The sequence below is a fragment of the Tenrec ecaudatus genome, chromosome 4 (assembly GCF_050624435.1).
Source record: "Tenrec ecaudatus isolate mTenEca1 chromosome 4, mTenEca1.hap1, whole genome shotgun sequence".
NCBI classification, from domain to species: domain Eukaryota; kingdom Metazoa; phylum Chordata; class Mammalia; order Afrosoricida; family Tenrecidae; genus Tenrec; species Tenrec ecaudatus.
The window spans coordinates 18,950,888-18,976,078 of NC_134533.1; the positions used below are offsets into that span (position 1 = coordinate 18,950,888).

A 25,191-nucleotide genomic window follows, 5' to 3' on the forward strand; every position below is an offset into this window, starting at 1 on the left:
TTTCACTAACTAGTGGACCGGCATCATGGGGTGGGTCTTATATACTCCCTCGAGCAGTTGGGCCATCTCCAATGGGCTTGAGCTGCAAGACTAGGTGGGCATTTTTCCCCTTTTCTTTTTCCTGTTTTCTCTACCCTACTTCAAGCTACTTACTAGACAAAAATGATCTTCTCATAAGTAGTGCAAAAGAGGCCGCGCTAACACCCTACTGCTCTCCGCCACGAAGCAGAGCACTAAAGTCTGTCCAAGGCTCCCAGAGCCAAGCTTAACCATTTTCTAACAGCAGAGCAGAGCTTGGCCTTTATGAAACACAATACGAACAGTGGAGGAGCTCTCTAGGGGTGGTGCCCACACATTCCTGTGCCCTAGGGCTGCCACAGCTGCTACAAAGACCCACCCAGTGCAGAAGAAGTTGATAGTGCTTTCAGGTTACCAGGGATAGCTTAGGAATTTTTAATTTCTTCAATTTGTTTTTTACTCTCTTGTTGAAAAGTATCTCCTGACCAACAACAACAAAGGCCACAATGTAAAAATATCATAATGTCTCAGCAATAACAGTGGATTAAACTTTATGCCAAGAAACAATGTTGGATGGTGTGTTAGTCTGGATAGACTAGAGAAATAAATGAACAGACACTAATGTGCACAAGAAAGTGCTTTATATGCAAAGCAATTGAATATTGAGGAAGCCTCCCAACCCAGTGCAGATCAAATTCATAGGTCTGATATTATTAACCCATATGTATGAAACCAAGCTATAAATGCCTCTTCAGCTTGATGCAACACATTCAATGATACTGAATGCAGGACAATCACAGGGCAGTGGGTGGAAAGACTTGTGGATCCAGTGGTGGTAGGAGATGTGCAGCGCTGGCAGGGGTCTTCCGGGGACTCCTCTAGCTGGCAGGACCCTGCCTGCACTCTGTAAGGCTCTTTGTCAGTAATCTCTGGCAGGAAGTGACAGAGAATCCCACCTCCAGTGAATTATTTATCTCCTTAGCACCTACAAATCCAGTCATCAAGCTTGACCTGATTGACAGGCTAAACTCCACCCCTTCACTCTTGCATCAGATTGACAACAGATTAAGTAACTACCATTTGTGGCATTAAACAATAACTAATATGTATATCCAAAGACCTTCGAAAACAAGATAACGGGAGGTTGGGTGGGGGGGAATGGCGACCTGACAGGACTCATCCTTCAGGAGCTCCTGCTGCCAGACCAGAAAATTGGGAAGTAAGGGGAAGGAAATGGGAAGGTAGAGTCCTGAGCCTCAAAATAGGGTATCCCAGTCTCTTCTGAACCTCTTCTTATGTGAAATTTCCACTCACAAAGCAAACCAAAAAAGCTCTAAAGTGCTCTAGCTTTGGTGAGCACTTGGGCACCAGCTGTGCCCTTGCCCAGAGCAGCGATTTCTGTAGGCAGTCACCTGAGGGGACAGAATCCCAGACACAAGGGGAACCCCATGCCAGAGCTCTATGAACAGTTGGCTGCCTTGAGCTCACGGCCTGGGAAGTGATGGCAGACAGAAGCCATAATTTAGAGTAGAAGAAATAGCAGATATTTGCCTCAAGATATTTGCGGTGTAGGAGAAAATAGGTGGAAAGTCAGGAGTCCAGGGACTGAATTTAGTTCCAATTGGCCAAGAGAGAAACAACCTTCCTGATAAACTGGATCTTCCCCTCTGGGGTTCAGCCTGACAGCCCCCAAATTGGAGCACATCAAAAGCATAATTTTTTAAGGGTGAAATATATATTAGTGGTTTAAAATTCAACCCAAAGTCTGGTTGTTCAGCTCCAAGTAGCACATAGGTGGGAGCCACTTAACATAAATTAGCATAAAAAGAAACCTAAGAATGCCAGAACTCAGCTACAGGGCCTGGTGGCGTTTTGCATAGCAAAGCCTCCCTGCAGCAAGTGTCAGCTTTAAACAGCAAGGAGCTGCAGCCTAGAGATGGTGGAAGACAATTTCATTTGATTTTAATCTAGCTGGTTAGGGGGATAAAAATTAAAAATAAAATCCTCTGATCTAACAAGTACCACCAGACTAGATAGGACAATAAGCCAGCTTCCCCAGTGATTCTACACATAGCTGGGGAAGCCCTGCCTGTCCTGGGGCCCTAGATGGGGCTGTGGGAACACCCAGTGGCCTCCTCCCTGCCCCTGCTGCAGTGCTACACACATCAGGAGGCAGGTACACCAGCGAACTCCAGCACTCAACTGACGCCTGGCCACAGGTGTGATCTTGACTTTGAGGTAATCCCACACAGCATCTGTGGAACCCTACATCAAATGGGTACACCACCCTGCTACCTTGAGGAAGAGTTGGAACTCCTGCAGCCTCACAGACAGGTGATCTAGTCTCAGTTATCTCCTTACTCACTTCTCTATTTCTTCTCTATCTAATCATTAGCCTTCCTATCTTTCCCACAGCAGTCAGTCTCAAGGAGCTCAGGTTTGTGTTTTTTTTTTTTCTTTTTCCCTCTTTTTCCTCTTTTCTCCCACTCTCTCCTATCATATGCCACTTCTGGGTTCCAGGTTACTACCCTCCACTTAGGGCAAATCAACCCAAATAGCAGGAGAAACTCCAGTCCGCCATCCGTGGGAGTGTTGTATACTATACAAAGCAGCTGGGACAAAGACCTACACCACACTAAACTGCTGAGGAAACCTCTGTGAGATCTATAAGGAGATCTCCTCAACTAAGGCAATTCTGCCCACCACCACTGGGTCTCTGCATTAAAACGGCACACCTACCTGCCATGGTGGGGCACGGTCTAAACCCCTCTGGCCCCACATTCAAGCAACAAGGGACTAGCTATCTCTTTATTCTTCATTTCCTCCTTGACTCTCGCCTCCTTCTTTTCTATCACAGCCAATATTAGTGAACACAGTTGTTTTTTCCCCTTATTTCTCCTTTTTTTTTTCCTCTTTCTGTCTTTGTTCTCTTTGCTTCTCTCTCTGCTTGTATGATTCTCTCTGCTCCCTTTTTTTCCTTCGACATGCAACTGCTGGTTCCCTGACCCCTACAGTCTGCCTAGGGCAACCCTGTCCTCCCAGTGGGCAGCTTGACCCCTAAGACAGTGTTACACAAAGAACAAGTCAGTGGTACACACAGTACAGCATGGGGTCAACTATTTCTTAGCTATTTTTAATATTCCCTCTTCTCCATCTCTTTCTCTTACCATTTTTCTTTCTTTGTGTTCTTCTTGCACGTTTTCTTCTTTTCTCCTCTTCTCCTAGCTCTTCTCTATTTCCTACCACCATCTTAACAGATTTAGTTCTCCTTTAAGTTGTTTTATTTTCCTTCTTTCATTTTTTTTACTGTTTTCACTGTTTTATACTCGGTGCATTTTAGAGTATTGGTGTCATTTTGCTTGGTATTATTGCTGGAGTTTGTGTCTTCTTCTTTTTCTCTTTTTCCCCTTCTTTAACTCTCTTTCCTGTCACAAGCCGCTGGCAGACTCCAGGTAACTCCCCTCTGCCTACGGAAATGCTGAAGGCCCAACTGGAGGAACATCCACCCTCATTTATTAGCTTGGCAAGCAGCTGGAGATTTCACACAGTTCATCGTCCACACACCAAGCAGCAGGGATTTCTCCCTTACAAAATGTGGGAGTATCCCAAACCATAATCCTGAGGCCCTACAAGTGACGGGGGACACGCGTGACCACCACTTCTGGGACGCCACATTACTATGGGAACATCTACCGAACCTCCAAGGTGATCTTGCTTTCTATGGCATTTCCCCTTCCAGCTACAGAGCTCTACACCAAGGACGGTATACCAGCACGACCTCCTCAGCACTACAGTTGCTAATAAAAACACCACAGGCCAGCTGAGGGACTCCAAGAACTGTGAAACCTATTTAGAGATCGGCCAGGTAAGCAACGCCCTCGTGGGCCCACAAAAATCCGACCATTGTCACAAGAGATGAATATCCAACACTCATTCCAAGTAATGACATACTGGACGGCTAGGATAAGATTGAAATCACATGAAGATATAGCGATAGTCTGACCCTTCAGTACGGCTATCAGCAGGTAGTGCAATGAAGTACTCATACGAACCCCCCAAGAGAGACCCCAGGGCTCTATGGCTCCAGGAGCCTCTAAAACAACACACCGCAACAAGTTCTAACAGCTTCAATGGAAAAGCAGGAAACAGAAGAGAATGTCGGAAGAAGTGATGAACCCAATAATGGGCATAGAAGAGGCATATATTGACCTGCCACTAAAAGAAACATTCAAAATGCTGCTTGAAGTCATAAAGGATATGAGGGAAACAATGCAGAAAAAAGATGAAATGATAGAGGAGATAAAGTCAATGCACCAAAGGGAAATACAAGACTTAAGGGATGAAATAACAAAATGCAGTGACAAATTGACAGACATTGCCAACAGACTAAAGAAGGCAGAGAATCACACCAGTGACCTAGAGTATAACCAAGCAAACCTCAGCAATCTAAAACAGCAGTCAAATAAGACAATTAAAGACACTGAAGAAAACCTGAGAACCATATCTGACGCTATGAAAAGGAACAATATTAGAATAATTGGACTACTGGAACAAGACACAACAAAGAAGTCAACAGTGAAAATAGCAAGGGCATTCTTAGAGGAAAACGTCCCCAGCTTAATAAATAAAAATCAGGCAACCGTTTAAGAAGCTGAAAGAGCACCAGCCAGACTGAATCCTAAGAAGTCACCAAGACACACAATTTTGAAATTATCTAACTATGAAGAAAAGGAGATCATAAAAGCAGCTAGGGAAAAGCAAACAGTCACCTGTAAGGTACCCCAATAACAGTATGTTCAGATCTACCAGCGAAAACAAAGAAGAGGAGGGAATGGAGTAACATATACCAAAAATTGAAGGAAAACAATGCAAACCCAAGAATACATTACCCAGCCAAATTATCTATTAAGATAGATGGAGAAGTAACAGTTTTCTCAGGCAGGGAAACCTCAAAGAATACATAAAAAGAAACCCAGTCCTACCAAAGATCCTTGCCAGTTCAGTATGACATTTTATCAACATCCAGAGTATACTCTTATTTTTAGATATCTTCTACACATTTGTAATTGCATCCCAAATGGTGATTACACTTCATGCTGGTAAAAGCAACTTTTCCTTTCTCTGCTATCTTTATGTAGCATTTGTGATTGGGGTGTCTGTTACCACAGAAAATTTCATGTTGGCATTGATGGCACATGACTGATATTTGGCCATGCAAATACATTGTTTTACACTGCAGTTATGTATAAGAGAAAGTGTATAATTCTGGTCACTGTGCTATGGTTCCATGGAACAATGTATTCCATGGAACAACACAATAAGTTTGGGAAAGGTACTCTACACAGTTGGTTCCAGAATATAGAAAAGACATTCAAACTCCTAAATTCATTTGGATCCCCCAAACAGGCAGAGACAGCACAAACCAAGCTACAGACCAGTAATATCTATATGAACACTGACACAGAATTCATAAAACCATCCTGTCAATAGAAACCAGCAACATATTAAAAAAATTAAACATCATCATCAAGTAGGATTGATAGAAGGTATGCAAGATGGTTCAACAGTAGAAATACAATCAATGTAAACTGTTTAATCAGCAAAAGAAGAACCACATGGTCAATTGATACAGAAAATTCATTTGAAAATATCCAACATCAATTCCTGATAAAAAAAAAAACACCCAACAAAATAGAAATAGAAGCAACAATTTTGTGAAAACCCATGGACAATATCTCATTCAATGTGGTAAATCTAAAATAACTTCCTTTGTGTTCAAGACCACACAGGAATGCCAATTATAACCACTTTTATTCAATGTAATGTTGGAAGATTTTTTGTGAACCATTTAGGCAACAACAAAATGTCAATCAAGATTAACAAAGAAGAAGTGAAACAATCATTTCAGACAGGTGATATGATTTCATAGGTGGAATACTTTAAAGACTCAACCAAAAATAATTGGAAACGTTGAAAGATTGGGCCATGTGGCAGATTAACAGACAAAAGTCAATCATATTCCTAATAAAGTGAGCTATGAAATAGTAATCAAGAAAATAAAAGTATTTACAATAGCCACACAAAAGCTAAAGTCCTCAGGGATAAACCTAACTGGAGAAAAAAAAGAGTTGTACTAAGTAAAATGTGGAAGAGAGGTTAAAAAAAGAGAGAGAGAGAATAATATACTTGCATGTGGTAGTTACATAATCTGTTGTCTACTTGAGTCTTAAAAGTGGAGGGGTAAGGTTTAGCCTGTCATCCAGGTTGTTGCTTGATGACCTCATTTGTAGGCACTGAGGAGATATAAACCTTGCTGGAAGTTGGACACATGCTCACTCTCTTGGAGACTGTCTATTGACAAGGTACACTCCCTGTGAGACATCTCTATGGACAAGACATGGAGCTAAGCTAGCGCCCTGGAGCTGAAGGAGCCATATGGAGACCCCTGCCAGCATTGAGATGCTTGCACTGCCACTGTATCCACAAGACTTAATGTCCATTTATCTGTTGTCCTCCTGAATTTGGTGTCATTGCAGTTATTGTGTGAGTCTGAAGGGTAATGTACAGATTTGTATGGGACATATGGGTTAAAATTGGAATTATGGACTTGATTTTAACTTGATTTTACAAAACATGGATGCTTGGTAGTCAATTGCTCTTATATAGAAAGCTCTTTCTCAAACACATATGATTGTATTTGAACTTGTTTCTCTAGACTACCCAGACTCACACATTATGGTACCTTGGGAGTGGGGGTACTAGAGAAACAAATCAAAAAGATGAAGAGTGAATGTTTGTTCAACCTGTGCTTCATGGTAGTTTTTCTTCTTTGGCTAACCACTTGTCAGATATGTCCATGCAGTTTACTGGGTGGTTTTCTGGAAAGAACATGGGAAGGTAACATTTTGATTCTTTTTATTGGTCATAGTCTTTAGTTATGTCTTTCTGAAATGGTGAAAATGTTTGTGATAAACAAAGTCCAGATGGTAAAATCACCCCTTAGGTTAAAATGGGTGACAGAAAGCTTGACTCGGGCATAATGCTGTCAGAGGCGTAATCCTTTATTTTTGTACCAGTAGAAGAATTTAGATAAGGATTAAGATAAATTAGATGAGAACTGAACTTGACTGTTTCAAGAATTGTGATTCGTTTCTGATTCTATTTTGTTTATAATGATTTTGTCTGCATTTTATTCTTGATATAATGATTGATAGAAATGATTGTTTGGAATTATTTATATATAGAGCTTGTAAATCCATTTACATTGACACATTATAATTTGATCTTTAAATGGGTTTAGGATAAACCTGCAAACAAGGCTCTGAAAGGATAAGCTTTCCCAGTGCTTTGGAGTGCTCAGGAAATTTGCATTCCAAAAGACTGCCCTAGGGGATTGTTGAAAGATTAAAGAAAAGAGGAACTCCTTGGATTTTTGAAATTTGAACTATTGGTTTTTGTCAGGAGTTGGAAAAAAATCTGGACCATGAAGAAACTTCCTCTCTAGGACTGAACATTAAAGGGAGCCTGTGGCAGACTGAAATGCTTACTAGGTGACCACCTGGATCCACTTATTGAGGTTAGGTGTGACAAAAGCAGCAATGAAGAGACAGGTTGAGTCTGGCGACTGATACCCATGGTCTGGGTTGGCAAAGAACTGGAGAAAAAACGGTTAGCAAGCTGACTGGTCTGAAGTTCATGACCTAGCCCAGGGGAACTAGAGTTGTTGAAACTTTGTGATGGGTCCATGGTCTAAAGGAAAGACAATCAATTGGCACCCCGATGAGGCTAAGTGAGGCCATCCACATTGAGTTGACCAGAACCTGACCAGTTTCTGAGGTGTTATTTGAGCCTGTGAACTAGTGCATATTGTTGCAGACTTTATGGTGGCCTGTCCTTATTTGAATTCTTTAGTCCATTTATTAATGGGGACTTCACAAGGTTCCCACTGGAATGAATTTTTTCAAGTCAAAGAATATGATTCTCTTCAGAGCACTTAGTTGATATAAGTGGGCAGTATAGAAATTGAATACCCCAAATGGGGAGATAAAGGCCTAAACTGGTTGTATTATAAACTTTCATAGGTGCTGGATGATATTCATAGGATTAGAGCATTAAGGTATAAGTGTTACTTAACTGCAATTGTTAGTCATTGGACACTTTTATTTTGTTCACTTTTAGAGTTAATTCAAATGAGGGTGGTACATATTGAATTGTGAGGATTTTAGTTTTATCCTGTACAGGTACAGATATGATTTTATTATTGCTTATTTGAAAATTATATATGGAAAAAGAGTTGTGTGAAAGTGTCAAATTGACCAAGGGTGTTCTGTAGCAGTTACATAATTTGTTGTCAGGTTGAGACTAAAGGGTGGAGGAGAGGGTCTACCATGTCAATCTGGTTGCAGCTTGAACACCTCATTTGTAAGGTTAAGGAGATTAATAGCTTGCTGGTCATGGGACACACGCTCGCTCCCTTGTAGACTCTGTACTGACAAGGCTCACTCCCAGTGAGACAGTTCTGTGGACAAGATATATGGAGCTATGCTAGAGCATGGAAGCTGAATGATCCATGTGGAGGCCCCTGCCAATGCTGAGAATCTTACAAGCCTCTGGATTCACAAGGTTTCCTACCAACTTCCCTGTGATTTTCCTGCATTTGGCATGGTGGCGTAGGTTGTGTGAGTCTGAGGAGGAAATTATAGATTTGTATTGGGCATATGGGCTAATATAAGACTTATGGACTTGATCTGCAAGGAGCAGGGATGTTTTCTCAATATTTAATTGCTCTTATATATAACATTCTTTTTATACATATATGGGTGTCTGTGAATTCGTTTCTCTAGTCTACATGTACTAACACAATGTAAAGCTGTTCCATGTTGATGGATAGGAAAGATTGTGAAACATCAGTGCTGCTCCTAGGAATCTATAAATTCAACACAATTCCAATCCATATCTCAATCCTATTCTTTAAAGGAATAGAAAAACAAATTGGAATTCTCTTAAATGTTTCCTGCTTCTCTACATAGAAAGGTTTCTATGCTTGCCTGCAGAATAACTACTCAAATTAACTCTGTATTCTTTGTTATTTCTGCCTTAATTAGTTTTCATAGTGCACACAAGTAAATTTTTTTCACCATGAATAAATTTGTCGTGTGACATGTTGTTGTACATAGTTTACCAATGTAACCTTCTCAAAATTCACGGACAATATGAATTGGAATATACATCAATATATTCTTCACTTCCTTCAAATATGTTTTAACTGTAAAGCTTCAGGTCAGCTATCACTTATTAAAATTTATATCTTCCCTTGTATCTTTCTTTGGTTCAGTTTTATTTATAAACTAGTATCGCTTTTGCAAACACTGCTTGTACTTAAATATTTTGTATTATGATCTGATTAATAAAATCATCAAAAAGGAATCAAGATATCTAAAGAGGGTAGGAGGCATCTTAAGAAGAAATAAATCAAATCAAATGCTACTTTATGAAAATAAGCTAGTCTAGATATTTGCTTGATCACAGAATAGATTATCATTTTTATTTGTGACATTGAAATTGTGTGCTAAAAAGAAATTAAATCATCCATCATAGGGCAAACACAGATACTGTGATTGCACTGATGATTTAGATTCACCGAGTATAATCATAATAAATTCAGAAGATACACTATATTACTAAACACTGGCATACATTACCAAATAATTTATCATTGTGATGTCCAGTAAATCATCAAGGGGACAAGTACAAGCTCCTATGGCATGACTTCAGGAAACAGTAAACTAGAACTAAGGACTTTGGGAAGGGCATGGTATTTTATTATAGATAAAAATATGATGATTAATATGAATTTCCATGGTGATGGGAAATGATCCAATTAGCATGTGCTTTATCATTGCTTCCATGTAATTTTGTGATTACATGTTGTTCAGTTGTACTCATAAGAATCCTTTAATGAAGCAAATGCAATCATATATCCTAGCAATATCATTATTAAATAGCATTTCCCTATTTCATACTTACAAATATTTGAGTGCAGCATAGATTAGAAATGATTAACATAGAAGAATGAATAGGAGGCTAACTAATCATTAATTTAGCCAACAGGGTTGCAAATAACTGTCTTCAATTTTGCTTATACTCATGTTTTAGGTTTCAAAAATAAAATAAAGTTAAGATATTCAAGGTTTATTTAAAAAACATTTAGCAACATACATACCTAATGTGCTGATGCAAGATACAAGTGTTCCTTTGGGCAAATTCTATGCACATTCAGAAACACACAAGAAGCATTGTACCAAAAACAAGGGAATTTAAAAATGATATAATATTTGACTTGAAATCTAAAATATAATAGTTCAATTTGGGTGGCTCTGAGGAAAATGATCCATTTTCCTGTGCTTTACAATTAGCATTTACTGTAAAACCAAAGAGAACTTAATTATATTAACTAGAATTATGATCAAGTGATATTTGTATTTTAAAAATCTTCCTTAAAGCAGCATTTTATTTTGAATATCAAATACAAAGTTTGCATTTAATTTTCAGGAGCCGGTTGAAAGCAATTTTCACATCTTTGTTTCTTAAACTGTAAATGAAGGGATTGAGCATGGGGATGATTAATGTGTAAACCTCAGAGACCATTTTGTCAGTTTCAAATGAATGCGCAGATTTAGGCTGCAGATACATAAAGAGTAGAGTCCCATAGAACACAGTCACCACTGTCAGATGAGAGCCACATGTGGAGAAAGCTTTTTTCCTGCCCTCAGCAGAATTCATTTGAATTATGGACATGAGAATAAACATGTAGGACCCAAGGATTATAAGGAGTGAGGAAATTAAATTAATTGCTGAAAATACTAAGATCAACAATTCTATTTCTTGTGCATTTGAACAGAGCAAAGGTTGCATGGGAGCAGTGTCACAATAGAAATGACTGATGACATTAGAGCCACAGAAAGTCGAGGTAAAAATCATACTGGTGACCATCAGAGACTGAAAGGTACTGTAGAGATAGGTAATTCCCACAAGTGCATGGCACACTCTTGGGGACATGATGACATTGTAGAGTAGAGGGTTGCAGATGGCCACGTAGCGATCATAGGCCATGGCCGACAAGATAAAGAATTCACTGATAATAAACAGAAGATAAAAAGCCATCTGCATGACACATTCATAATAGGATATGGAATTTTTATGACAAACAAGATTTATTAGCATCTTGGGATAAATGACAGTCGAATCACCAAGATCAATGAAGGCCAGGTGTCTGATGAAAAAATACATGGGTGTGTTTAGGCGGGAGTCTACCTTGGTCAGGAAGATCAGGCCCATGTTTCCAAACACTGTGACCAAGTAGATTATAAGGAAGATTCCAAAAAGGGCAAAATGCAGCTCAGAGCTCCGTGTGACTCCAATGAGAATGAACTCCGTCAGTACTGTTTGATTCTGGTGGCCCATTTAGTCCAGCGACCTTTTCTGGGAAGAACAGAGGAATTGGTATGTGTCCAGGTCTATTAGCGAAACACATAAAGTGAATTGCAGACAGAATGGAGACTTTATCTTCATACTTGAGGATGGAAAAGGAATTACTGAATCTGGTTTTATTTATCATGAGATTTATAAGAATCTCCTTTCTAAAATTGTAGGATCCTTCCAGGTGCATAGTGGGTGGTGAGTAGGGTTGCCAACCCCACAGCAGCAGTGTGAAACCACCCGTCACTCTGCAGGTGAAAGACAACACTTTCCTACCCCATGAAGAGTTACAGTCTTGCAAATCCACAGGGGGAAATTCTACAGGGCCCGTAGTGTTGTTGTGGATTGGACCTGTGTCAATGGCAATGAGTTTGCTTGTTTCTTTGTTTTTAATAAAATGCAGTATTCTTTATTATGATGTAGATTATACTTCCAATGTGAGCAATGTACTTTACTAAGAATACCATATTGCTAATTAACAGTAATACCTCATACACGTATATTATCTCCACACTGGGACGCTTACTTTCTCTTGCTTATTTTTGTTTCTGAGAAATTTTGTGGGAATTTCCTATTCTTTTTTTTCTGCCCCTTATTTCCTTTTTTAAAAAATCATTTGATTAGGGGCTCATACAATTCTTATCACAATGCATATATCCATCTACTTTGTCAAGCCCATTGGTACATTTGTTGCCATCATCATTCTCAGAACATTTGCCTGCTACTTGAGCCCTTAATATCGGTTACTCATTTCCCCCCTCTCCACCCAATCCTCCCTCCCTCATGAACCCTTCATAATTCATAAATTATTATCATTTTGTCATATGTTTCCCTGTCCGACGTGTGCCCCCGCATTCTTCTCTGCTGTCCAACCTCCAGGGAGGAGACTATTCATAGTTTCTTGTAATTGGTTCCTCCTTTCCACCCCACATTCCTTCTACCCTCCACCCATGGTCACTCTCAAGTCGTTGGTTTCCTTTCTTACTGTTATCGCTTTGTTCTCATTCATGGCCTACCTTGCAATAGCTTGATTTTTGGTGCATATTATTATCTCTACAGATCTATCTAGATAACATAGAATGGATGAATATTCTGGAAGAGAAAGCAATGGGACCCGTGGTACGGGGGAACACTGGAGAGGGGGAAGCAGTGGTAAGGAAGTGATGCTGACAAACCCAGGAACAGGGGAGCAAAAAGTGATCCAGAAATCAGTGGCAAGGAGGGTGTGAGAGGCTTGGCTGGGATTTAGCAAGGGCAATGTAACCAAGAGAAATTACTGAAACCCAAATGAAGGCTGAGCCTGATAGTGGGACAAACGGAAAGTAAAAGGAAATAGAGGAAAGAAGTAGGTGACAAAGGGTATTTATAGAAGAATAAATGCTGTCATGTACATATGTAAATATGTAAATATATTTATATAGGTGGATTTTCCTATTCTTGAAATAATAGACGGACATAATGAGAAGTTAGTAAAGCTTAAATTTTGCTTTCTTATCTGCACAAGCCCTCACTGAAGCCACATAATGATAAACCCATTTCCATGGAGTCAATGCCAATCTATAATAACTGTGTAGTATGGAGCAGAATTGTCCCACACAGTTTCCAGGATTCCCAATGTTTATGGAAACAGACTCCCACATGTTTCTCTCCTGATGGAAGAAATCACTAGCCATTTGGGTAACAGTCAATGCTGGACCACAACATCACTAAGATGACTCATACAATTGTTTATCTGATAAACAAACTAACTCACTGCCATCAAGTCAATTCTGACTCATGGCAACCCTAGAGGACAGGGTAAAGCTGCTCCTGTGGGTTTCTGAGACAGTAACTCTAGGCAGGATTAGAAAGCCTATTTTAGTCTCCCTCAGAACACCAGGTGGTGTGAATTGTGGCCTTATGATCACAGCACAGCAGTTAACCACTATGATAACAAGGCTCCTCTTTTATCTGATAATCTCAGGGAAAGTAACACCTTTCACCCCTGATCAACTAATATTACTCCATCAATTCCCTTCTGGCTTCATTTCTATTGCGTCTACCTAATGCCATGTGGTATGAGAGAGTTTGCAAACATTTCTAGACTCAAGTAAGGGAGAATTGACTTTCAATATTTTTTTGAGAATTGGTGGTTACATTTATTTGATTCAAAGTCAGTGACATGTTTCATAAAATAAATTTTCTGTCCTGGAAATCTTTTTCCAGCTAGTATCCTGGTATGCAGTTTTATATTTAGCATTTAATGGTTTTATTTATAATTTTGTGTTATTCGTGCCTTTTATTAATATGTTTAAAATTTTGTACTCTAAATATACAATCACATATTCTAGATTCAAATTTATGTCCAGTCTATAATTAAACATCTGCTTGATGAATTCAAACTGCTAAACAGGACTCTTCTTTTTAACCTTTTTATAAAAGAATCATCAAGACCCACAGTAATTTAATTAATCCTCACTAATATATAGATTTATATCATTAGTCAAAGATTTTGAATATTCCATTTGTGTTCTTAAATTTTCCTTTCTTACAAGCTTGATACTTCAGGATATATGACATTTAAAATGTGTTGATTTATTGCATTGCTTACTGCATTATTTTTTCTAAAACTCCACAATAAAAATTAAAGAGAATAACACACTGATTTTCTAGTATTCAAGTATTAACTTCTTCCCATTGTCATGGCTTATAACTCTATGAAGAAACTCCGTAAACAGAGTGGAAATCCGTGAATGTAGCTTGTGAATGTCCCATAGTGCAACCCACTTCAATGCACTCGAGCCTCCTCTTACATTCTGTGGGTGTCTGATTCTATAATGATCAGAGTCTTGAAAATCCAATGGGTAGTGCTACTATATGCTATGAACCAGAACTGACTCTACAGCAACGGTTTGTTTGGTGTTTTTAAAAAATTTTTTTTTTTTCACATGGAGTGTAATTTTCATGATATTAAAACCAAAACCCCCAAACCAAGAAACTCCAGCTATAGTTTTTGCCTTCTAGGTGACTCTATGGAACAGGTAAAAAATGCCCCTGTAGGTTTCTGAGACGGTAATAGATTATTGGAGTAGAAAGCCCCACCAGTCTTCCACGGAGGGACTAGTAGTTTCAGCATGTGGACCTTACATATCACAGCCCAGCACAAAAACAATAGACTACCAAGTTTAGAATACTGCAAAATGTGCTTCTTAGGTTGGCACAGGAGATGTAATTCAAAGTGTTCATTGGCATACAACACTGAGAGTATTATTGGAATGTAATGAAATATTAAGTTTTCTCCTGCAAACTGTCAAATTGGAACTCTCAGGAGTCACCAATAATCTTCATACTTAGAGCTGAGGGTCCAGCAGATCTTTGCTGAGGATGGTTTTTTTTGGTCCTGTGACACTTGGAATAATCATCTAGGAATCTTCTCGTTTTTAATATTAGTTGTGACATCTGGTCCAGGAACTTCAAGACCATGATAGCGCTGAGGGATTTTATCCTCCTCCATCCCTTCTTCCAGAATGACCAAGTCTTTTGTTTCTACCCTCAGTTCATTCTCCTTTCTAAGTCCCTATTCCTCTGTAAGAATGATAAGCAGAAGGTTTTTGGAAGATTATTTTTATCTGAAATTTGGTAATCCTGGAACAATTATAGGATAGCCTTTGTAGGATAGCCATTGTAGGATAGCCTTCACTCTGAATTGAGCACAGGAATTTATAACCCAAATAACCATCTTATCACTTTGAAATCTGTACTGTTTCTCTAAGTATCATTCCAAAGCGAATTAAGTCATTCTTTATTTCCATTGTCAGTCACTAATTCTTTATTTAAGTTCTTAATTTTGTGAAATTTTCTTGTGTGGAAAAGAATGTCAATGACTTGTTCTGAACATCTTAATTGATAAATTTGAAAAGGTTCTATTCAAAGTAGACAGGAAACAGAAGTAGTTAGACATGGTGATCGTTGCTAGGATTTATTCTGCGTCAGCACATTCTTTATGGTTCTGTTTTTGAACACAGAAAGTTTGTCAGTCTACTTGGTTTTTAGCGCCTATTTTGAAAAATAAGACTTATCCTTAAGCAATGTAGTAATGGAAGAACACTACACGAATCATAAAAATAATAGCAATGTAAACAACAAAATCATGACATTCTATTGCCGATGATATTCTTAAAATTATTTCCAGTTTATCAAGTATTTCATAGTTTATGTGGGAAATAAATATATTTCCACAAATATTTGTATAGAGAGATAATTTATAATTAACCAAAATTGCATATGAGTTATACAAATAAATAAAATTCAAATGTGCCAGGATGCCCTGGAAGTCATGTATTTAATAAATTTATTTGAGTGACATTAGTGATTAGATTATTCTATATTACCCACTTTCTCTTTACTTGCAGTATCTACATGCCACACACAACTTTCACAAATCAAATAGATTTGGGACATGCTGAAATGATCAAATAATGAAAGAATATCCTGAAAACACTCTAACAACACAGGGAACCCCATTCAATAAAATAGATACCTGAAGGGGTATGTTAGGAATGACTTAATGAATATCTACACAAAAATGCCATAAGTTCTCAGAAATTACCAGGATCCTCCTGATGAGCATCAGAATGGAGACAATTCTTACCAGTCCTCCTTTAATAAAGAAAATGGAATTTTTTCTCCCAAAGAATTGCTTCTGTGTCTTTGCTAGGAAAAATTTATGGTTGTTGTCCTTTGTGATGTTCTCTGAGGAAAGCGGTTGTAATTTGCTGATTATGTAAAATTATCTGAGAGACTTTTTAAATGTGCCCGATGTGCCCACTAATTATCTTGGACACCCATCCTATTTCCCATTGGAACAAATTTGAAGGCAAGGAAGAAAACAACAACAGAAATTCTATGTGCAGTCCCATGGAGACATACGTGATGTAAAGGAACACACTTACAGTCAATGATGAACGTTACATCAGAAAAGAAAAATCCCAGGGCAATACCAGTAAAATGAAAAGATTTGCAGTCATGATGACATATTGCTATGTCTGATTTTCAGTCATTATTTGAGTGATACATTTTTTGAAAATATCTAATAAAGTAGGTTTTATATGTGCATCATGCAATCCCTACTTGTCTATTCAGTGTACACAGAGCTCAGGGAAAACAATGTAGTTTACCTTTAGTCACACAATTAATGATTATTAAACTTAATAGTGGATCTAACCTTTAAATTGAATTTAGTGACAACAAGTAGTATTATATGTTTTGGGGGTGGTGGGTAGGCAAAAGAGGGGAGCATAAAAGGGAGGCAATTTCAGGAATCCATGTAGAAAAAGAATGGTTAGACAATGATTGTGGTGGAAATTATAAAAGTCTATTTTACCTGATTGAAAAGGAAATGATATGTTATATATACTAAATCCTAACTTAAAATTAAGAAGTGGCTGAAATTCTATTCCCTCTGGGAAGCAAAAAAAGAAAACAGAAAAAAAAATCAAAACCGAGAGAGAATTGAACTAGAAAATTTCAGGTTTAGAATCATTTGGAGATAACAGACACAGGAGAAAATCAATGTTGAAGACAAACCAGGAGTACTGGATCTCTGCAGGGAGACAGTAAAGCTGAGCGAGCTGAAACATCCTCACAGGGAAGAAACAACTGATGAATTTCAGGGCTTTGTGTACGCATGGAAGAAAGAACAGATGGTTGAGAGGGTGGGGGTACAACAGTGCATCACACCATTTTGGGCGCGACTCCTGAGTGCTTCATGGGGTCACAGTCCATTCAGCATGGAGCAGTTTTCTTTCTTTCTTTCCTTTTTGCTGGTTTTCACTAAATAGGGGACCAGGATGGTGGTCTGGGTCCTTTACACTCCACCTTGTATCTTGTCCATCTCTAATAGCCTTGGGCTTCCAGGCTGGGTGGGGAACAGTTCCTGTTTGTTCTTTTGTTCCTGTTTTCACTGCCCTCCTGCAGACCACATACTAGACAAAACTAAGCTTCCCACAAGTAGCACAAAGGGGCAGGGCTAATACCCTGCTGCTCTCAGCCACTAAGAGGAGCACCAAAGGCTCCCAAAATGAAGCTTGACCATTTCATACGGCAGAACAGTGCCGAGCCTTTATAAAAACACAAGCCAAGCACTGCAGGAACTCTATAGGGGTGGAGCCTACAAATTCCTGTGACCTTGTGACCTTGGGCTGTAGCAGCTGCTACAAAGACCCACCCAGTGCCAAAGAAGTTGACAGTGCTCAGAGGTTACCACGGATAGCTTAGGAGTTTTTATTTTTTTCTATTTCTTTTATTCCTTCTTGTTTTCACCTGCTGACTCTGGCCTGGAATCCATTTCCTTGTTCATTTTTTGTGTGTATGTATGTTTGTTCACTTGCCAACTCATGAGGTAACCACCCTTGAACCTGCAAAAGGAACACCTAGGACATAAGGACCAAGTCAGCCTAATGAACCTCAAGGACCAAAAAAACACAAATCAAAAACATCGTAACATCTCAGAAGTAACAGAAGATTACAATTTATACAAAGATACAATATGGGATAAATGGTTTGTTGGTCAGGGTGGACTAGAGAAACACATTCAGAGATACTCATGTGTATAAGAAAGAGCTTTATATACAAGAACAATTGACGATTGAGAAAGCATCCCTGACAAGTTAAAATCAAGTCCATAAGTCTAAAATTAACTCATATGTATGATACCCATGTATAAATTTCTGTTCAGACTCATGCACCACATGCAATGGTGCTGAATACGGGATGATCACAGAGCAAGGGGTACAAAGTCTTGTCTATCCAGTGGTGGTAGGAACATCTCATAATGGCCATAGGTCTCCACATGACTCCTCTAGGTGCCAGGGCTCTGGCTGCATCAGTGTAGCTTCATCAGGCTCATTTTGAGAAATCTCTCACAAGGAGTAAGTCAGTGTCCCGCCTCCAGTGAATCAAAATCTTAACTTCCCATGTTCTTTCTAGAAAACAACGCTGTAAATTGCATGGATATATCTAACCACTGGCTAGCCAAAGAAGAAAACTACCATGAGGCAGAGGTTGCACAAACATTCACTCTCCATCCTTATGATTTGTTTCTCTGGTACCCCTCTCCCAAGGTACCCTAATGTGTTAGTCTGGGTAAACGAGCGAAACTAATTGATAGACACTCATATGTGCATAAGAAAAAGCTTTAAATATAAGAGCAATTGACTACCCAGCCCAGTTAAGGTCAGGCCCATAAATCTAATATTAGCCCATGTGTTCCATGCAAGTCACAACATTCCCGTTCAGATTCACAAAATACATGCAAACATTGAATGCAGGAAGATCACAGGCCAATTCTTGTAAAGTTGTCTGGTTACAGTGGTAGTGTCAGCATCTCAGTGATGGCAGGGGTCTCCATATAGCTCCTTCAGCTCCCAGGCTCTAGCATAGCTCCATGTGTCTTGTCCATACAAATGCTTCCCAAAGAGTGAGCCTTCTTAGTAGAGAGTCTCCAAGGGAGTAAACATGTTTCCAACGTTAAGCGAGCTATTTATCTCCTTAGTGCCTACAAATGACCTCATCAAGGTGCAACCTGATTGACAGGCTAGACTGCGTTTCCCCACTCTTTAGTCTCAAGTTGACAACAGATTATGTAAATAGCACCTAAAATTATGTAAATCTATTTTGTTTTCTTTCCACTTTCAATAGTCTTACTTACACATTTTACTTTGTATAAATCTTTTGTGTCTCTGGTTAGGCTTATTCCTGAGTATTTCAGCTTTTGTGTGGCTATTGTAAATAATTTTATTTTCTTGATTTCTGTTTCAGAGTTCACTTTATTAGGAATATGATTGACTTTTGTCTGTGCCCTGTGTCCTGCCACATGGCCCAATCTTTCAATTGTTTCTAATTATTTTTGGTTGAGTCTTTAAAGTATTCCACATATAAAATCATGTCTTTGGCATGCAGTGAGAGTTTCACATGTTCTTTGCCAATCTTGATTACTTTGATTTTTGTTGTTGCCTAATGGTTCTCACATAATCTCCCAGTGCAACATTGGATAAAAATGGTGATAATTGGCATTCGTGTATGGCTCTGGTCACCAAGGAAGCTATTTCAGATTTATGACATTGAATGAGATATTGTCCATGGATTTTCACAGTGAAAATGACTGAGAGAAGTTTAAAATGGAAGACAGAAACCCTGACTCTGCCTTGGTGCTGTCCAAGGCCTTATCCCATATTTTGTAACAATAGAATAGTTTAGATAGGATTAAGTTAAATTAGATAAGAACCCAACTTGACTGTTTTAAGAATTGAGATTAGTATCAGATTCTATTTTGTTTATATTGATTTTTTTCTGCTTCTTATTCTTGATATAGTGATAGAAATGATAATTTGGTAGTATGACTACACATAGCTTGTCAGTCCACTTACCTTGACACATTATAATTTGATCTTTAAATGGGTTTAGGACAAGTCTGCAATAAAGGCACGGAATGATAAGCCCCACCCAGTGCTTTGACTTACTCTGGATATTTGCATTCCAAAAGACCTGCCTAGGGGATTGTTGACAGATTAAATCAAAAGGGAACTCCTTGGATTTTTGAAGTTTGAATTAATAGTGTTTTTTGCCATAAGCTGGAAAATATCTAGTATCATGAAGAAAACTCCTCCCTATGACTGAACACTAAAGGGAGCCCCTGGAAGCCTGAAGTGCATATTAGGTGACCATCTGAATCCACATGTTGAGTGGAAGTTGGAGAAAAGCAGCAATAAGAGACACGTTGAGTTTGACCACTGATACCCATGGACCTGGTTTACAAGGAACTAGAGGAAAAACGGAGAGCAATTTGACTGCTCTGAAGTACATGACTTACCCCATAGAGTGTAGAGTTGTTGAGAATTTGTGATGCGTTCATGGTTTAAAGGCAAGATGATCAATGGGCACTCTAGTGAGGATAAGGTCACACTGAGTTGACCAGAACCCAACCAGATGCAGAGGAGATATTTGAGCCTCTGAATAGTGCATATTGCTGCAGACTTTATGTGTGGCCTGTCCTGAATTGAATTCATAAATCTGCTTATAAATGCAGACTTCACAAGGTTCCAAATGGAATGAAGATTCTTCAAAGCAAAAAAAATATGAATCTCTTCAAAGCACTGTGTTGATATAAGTGGGCAGTATAGAATGAAGACATAAGTGGTTGTCTTATAAACTTTCATATTGCTGGAATATATTCATAGTGCCAGGTCTTGGCACGAGGGACTCCATTTTGAGTCTGGTGCTTCCATCTTAGCTCTCAGAACTTACCCCTCGCTGACCTCCCATCCTCTTGCTGAAAACTGCAAGCTTTAAGACCAGACATCCTCGGAGCCAGGATGTTCTTTGAAGGTATGTTTACTCCACCCGTCCCTGACCTCTAGATAAGTTTAACAATCAATTCCTGTATGAAACCCCTGTGTGCGCATGTCCTCTCTAGCTATGCATGCCAGCAGGGAGTATAAAAACGCCACCAGAACTCCCCACTGCACGGTTTCAATAGTTCATTACCCTGAGTTGCTGAACCCGCCTGCAAGCTTCTCAATAAAGCCTGCTTCTGAAATTTTGCCAATTGGATCTTTGGTTCTTGTTCGTGCCCCAATAAACCGTACATTCTTGGTGCCGAAACACAGGAGGGCATGTGGCTCCCCCTTTCCTTGGGGGTCACCCTCGAGAGGCCCCCTCACCCTCAAAGCCTCCAGGACCTTCAGCCACAGGTCTTCACCTCAACGCAGGAGCGCATTCACGACCAACCGGACCAACCCGCAGCCACCCTGGTGAGTCTCCTTTAACTGCATTCCTTTCCTATCTCGTCAAGCTTGGTTTCGATTTCTTGAGCTCTGCCAGCGTCTTCCCGACTGAGACGTGACCTCACCGGGAATTCTCCTTCTGTAGACCTCAGGGGTCTCAGGAGAGTAATTTTCTTTGAGAAGTCTTGCCAATTCCTCTTCCTCTGTCCTGCTGCCATCCTAGGCAGGAGTCACTTGGGAATGCCTGGGTGCCTCCTGTCTAGACCCGCTCATCCAGAAACTGAAACCTTGCTTCTGAGAGCTCTCTCTCTCTCTCTCCCTTTTCCTCTCCCTCACCACCACTCCTGTATTTGCCTCACATGTGGCCTTTTGCATCTTGCTCTCCCCTCCTCCTTATAATACCTGTACCTCTCATCGGGCTGTTGGCAGTTGCTCTCGTGGCAGCCGCTCCCACCGATTGAACTAACCCTCAGAGGGTTGGCCTGGGTCTGTTTTACTTTGCCTGGTGTCTCCTATTCAGGCTCCTGCAGTGCCTGTATACCTCTCCTCTATTTCTCCTTCTCCTTCTTACCCTCATGTTGGGCGCAGGACAATCCAAGATTGCCCCGCCACTCCACTGGGTTGTCTCCTAAAGAATTTCTCTGGTCTGGGGTACACTCAAGCCTTGCGAAAGAAAATACTTTTTTTCTCTCTCAAGTCACCTGGCCCCTTTACTAGATTGACAACCAGTCTCATTGGCCTCTGACTGGTACTTTTGATTTCACAGTTCTGCAGAACTTGGACAATTTCTGCAGGAGGACTGGTAAGGATTCTGAAGTCCCCTATGTTCAAGATTTTTGGGACTTGCATTCCCCTCCCTACCTCTGCAGCCATTGCTCCACCCACCAAATAATGTTAGCCCAATCTTCCCCACAGTAGGAACCTGTCATTCAACCCCCTGAGGAACTACCTGAGCTCCCCTCCTCTATACTCTCTGGTTGCCTCTGAAAGCTCTCCCCTATCTCCCACAACCCTCCTGCTGCCCTCTGCCCACTGAGAGAAGTCTCAGGGCAGGAGGGACTCGTTTGTGTTCACATCCCTTTTTCCCTGCAGGACCTGTCACAAATAGAAACCCGCCTGGGCTCCTTCTCGGTGGGCCCCTCGAAATTCAATAAAAAATTCACCTATATTTCCCAGACATATGACTTAACCTGGCATGACATCCAAGTGATCCCCGCTTGCACCCTAACCTCCTAGGAACGCACAAGGGTGACTGATGCTAGATGCCAGCTAGCACACAAAGACCACACCATTGATCCAGACATCCCTCTTGGGGCGCACGCCATCCCATTGGAGGACCCTGGTTGGAATTACCAGCCTGGCCAGGGATCCGACCTTCTACATAGAAATCTCATGCTCAGATACCTCCTCGGGGGACCTGGAGACAGTCTCCAACAAGGTTGTCAACTATGACAAACTAAGAGAAGTTACTCAAAAGGCAGATGAAAACCCTGCTCTTTTTCTTAACCGCCTCCAGGAGGCACTCATGAAGTACACTCGTCTAGACCCAGAGTCTAAAAGCAGGGCTTCTATTTTAGCCCCCCACTTCATCTCTCAGACGGCCCCTGACATTAGGAAGAAGCTCAAAAGGCCAGAGGAGGGCCCTGAAATTCCAATAGAGGATCTGGTAAAAATGGCATTTAAAGTTTTCAATGCCCGGGAAGAGACGGCTGACTCCACTCGCCAGGTGAGAGTCCAACAGATGGTTAACCTCCATTCCCAAGCCCTGGTAGCAGTCCTAAGGCTGGCAGGTAATCCTGTCCATCGCCAAGCTCCCCAGAGGAGCCAGCGCCTACCGCCAGAAACCTGCTTCAAATGTGGCTGCGAGAGCCACTGGGCAAAGGTTTTCCCAAACCCCAAGCCTTCTACCAAACCATGCCCTTTGTGCAAACGACCAGGCCACTGGAAGTTGGACTGCCCGACCCTGGCTCTGCCCCCAGCCCCACAAAGCCGAGGTGCCGAGATTCAGGACACTCCAGACGTGGAGCTGCAAAGTATGGAATTGCTGGTGTTCATGGACTGAAGAGACCCTGGCTCCTTGACTCTGGTAACCCTCACCGAGCCCAGGGTCACACTCCAGGTAGCGTGTGAGTCCATCTCTTTCTTGGTGGATATGGGGCTACCTATTCTGTGATCCCCTCTCACTTGGACCCTACTTTTCCTTCCCAGATCTCTGTAGTGGGAATTGATGGATCCCCCTCAACCCCCAGGCAAACCCACCCCCTGTTTTACACATTTGATAAAACTCCATTCTCGTACGCCTTCCTTCCTTCTTGCCTGGCCCAGCTACTAGGCAGAGACATTTTGTCTAAATTAAAGGCTACTATTTCCTTTTCTAGCCCCTCAACTTGTTCTAATCTCCTATTGGTCACGCTCAACAGTCAGGATCACACCCCAAACCCCTTGTTATTTCCCACCTACCAGAAGTATCACCAGAGGTGTGGGACCCCCTCCGTTGCTTCCCATCATATCCCAGTACTAATTAAACTGAAGAATCCTGAAGTTTACCCCAACCAACCACAGTTCCCTATTTCCAAAACACACCGACTGGGCCTCAAACCATTAAGAGACAGATTACTCAAGCAAGGTTTGCTCACGCCGGTAAATTCCCCCTGTAACACTCCGATTCTACCAGTAAGAACGCCTAATGGACATTACCGCCTTGTGCAGGATCTCCGCCTGATTAATGCTGCAGTAGTTCCCATCACCCCTGTTGTCTCTAACCCCTACACTCTCCTGTCCTGTATCCCTGCAGGCACCACTCACTTTACCGTTTTGGATATCAAAGATGCTTTTTTTTTTTTTAACCATTTCTATACACCCAGGCTCTCAGTTTCTGTTTGCGTTTACGTGTCATGATCCCGTTACTGATTTATCCCAACCGCTTTCCTGGTCGGTCCTCCCACAGGATTTCTGAAATTCTCCTCATCTGTTTGGACAGGCTCTGGCCAAGGATTTGTTACAATGCTCCCTGCTTCCATCAATCGTATTGCAATATGTAGATGACTTGTTGTTATGCTCCACCTCTGAGTCTGATAATGTGTCTGCCGCCACCATCCTGCTAAACTTCCTGAACTCAAAGGGTTACAAGGTTTCTCCCTCCAAGGCTCAAATAGCGCTTCCTGAAGTCACATACCTTGGCCTGTCCATAACCCTTACACACTGGGAAATGAAGTATGACAGGATCAAAGCCACTCAGGCTCTCCTTACTCCCCGGTCTGCATCAGAAATCTCATCCTTTCTGGGTCTAGCGGGATTTTTCAGGCAGTAAATCCCTACCTTTCCACTCCTAGCCATACCCTTGTATCGGGTAGCCAAAAAGTCCCCCGTAGGTTCCCTTACTTCTCCCTAGGTTGTACACCGTGCCTTCCTTGTGCTAAAGAAAGCTCTCTGCACCGCTCCTGCCTTGGATTTACCAAACCCCTCTAGGCCTCTCCTTCTATATGTGGATGATAAACAGAAGATAGTGTTGGGAGTCTTAGTGCAGGCTATGGGCTCTTCTCCTGTCCTGGTCGCTTATCTCTCCAAACAGCTGGACCCTACTGTTTGTGGGTGGACACCGTGCCTTCGAGCTCTCATAGCCACCGCTGAGTTAACTATTGAAGCCAGAAAAATCAATTTACTACAACTCCTCACCGTTCTTTCTACCCACCCACCGTCTTACTGACCTCTTATCTCAGCAGGCTCTTTCCCACATGGGGCCCTCTCTTATTCAGTTGTACCATTTACTTTTTCTGGAAGACCCCTCGATAATTTTGTCTCACTGCAGCCTGCTTAACCCTGCTACTCTTCTCCCTGCCACTGCACAGGCCCCCATGCAAACTCATTCATGTGTAGAAGTAATCACACCTTTCAATCTCCTAGACCGGACCTCACAGATCAACCTCTGCCAGAC

At 40.8% G+C, this 25,191-nt stretch overlaps 1 protein-coding gene across 1 annotated transcript; it reads right to left on the reverse strand.

The window, feature by feature from the left end:
* Positions 1–10,539: 10,539 nt before the first annotated feature.
* Positions 10,540–11,481, reverse strand: LOC142446409 (olfactory receptor 8K5-like). The gene has a single exon (XM_075548159.1). The coding sequence runs from the start codon at positions 11,479–11,481 to the stop codon at positions 10,540–10,542; it is 942 nt and encodes a 313-aa protein (XP_075404274.1).
* Between the last annotated feature and the right edge of the window lie 13,710 nt (positions 11,482–25,191).

Excerpts from the sequence above, each read along its gene's own strand:
- LOC142446409 (XM_075548159.1), bottom strand. The coding sequence starts at position 11,481 with ATGGGCCACCAGAATCAAACAGTACTGACGGAGTTCATTCTCATTGGA.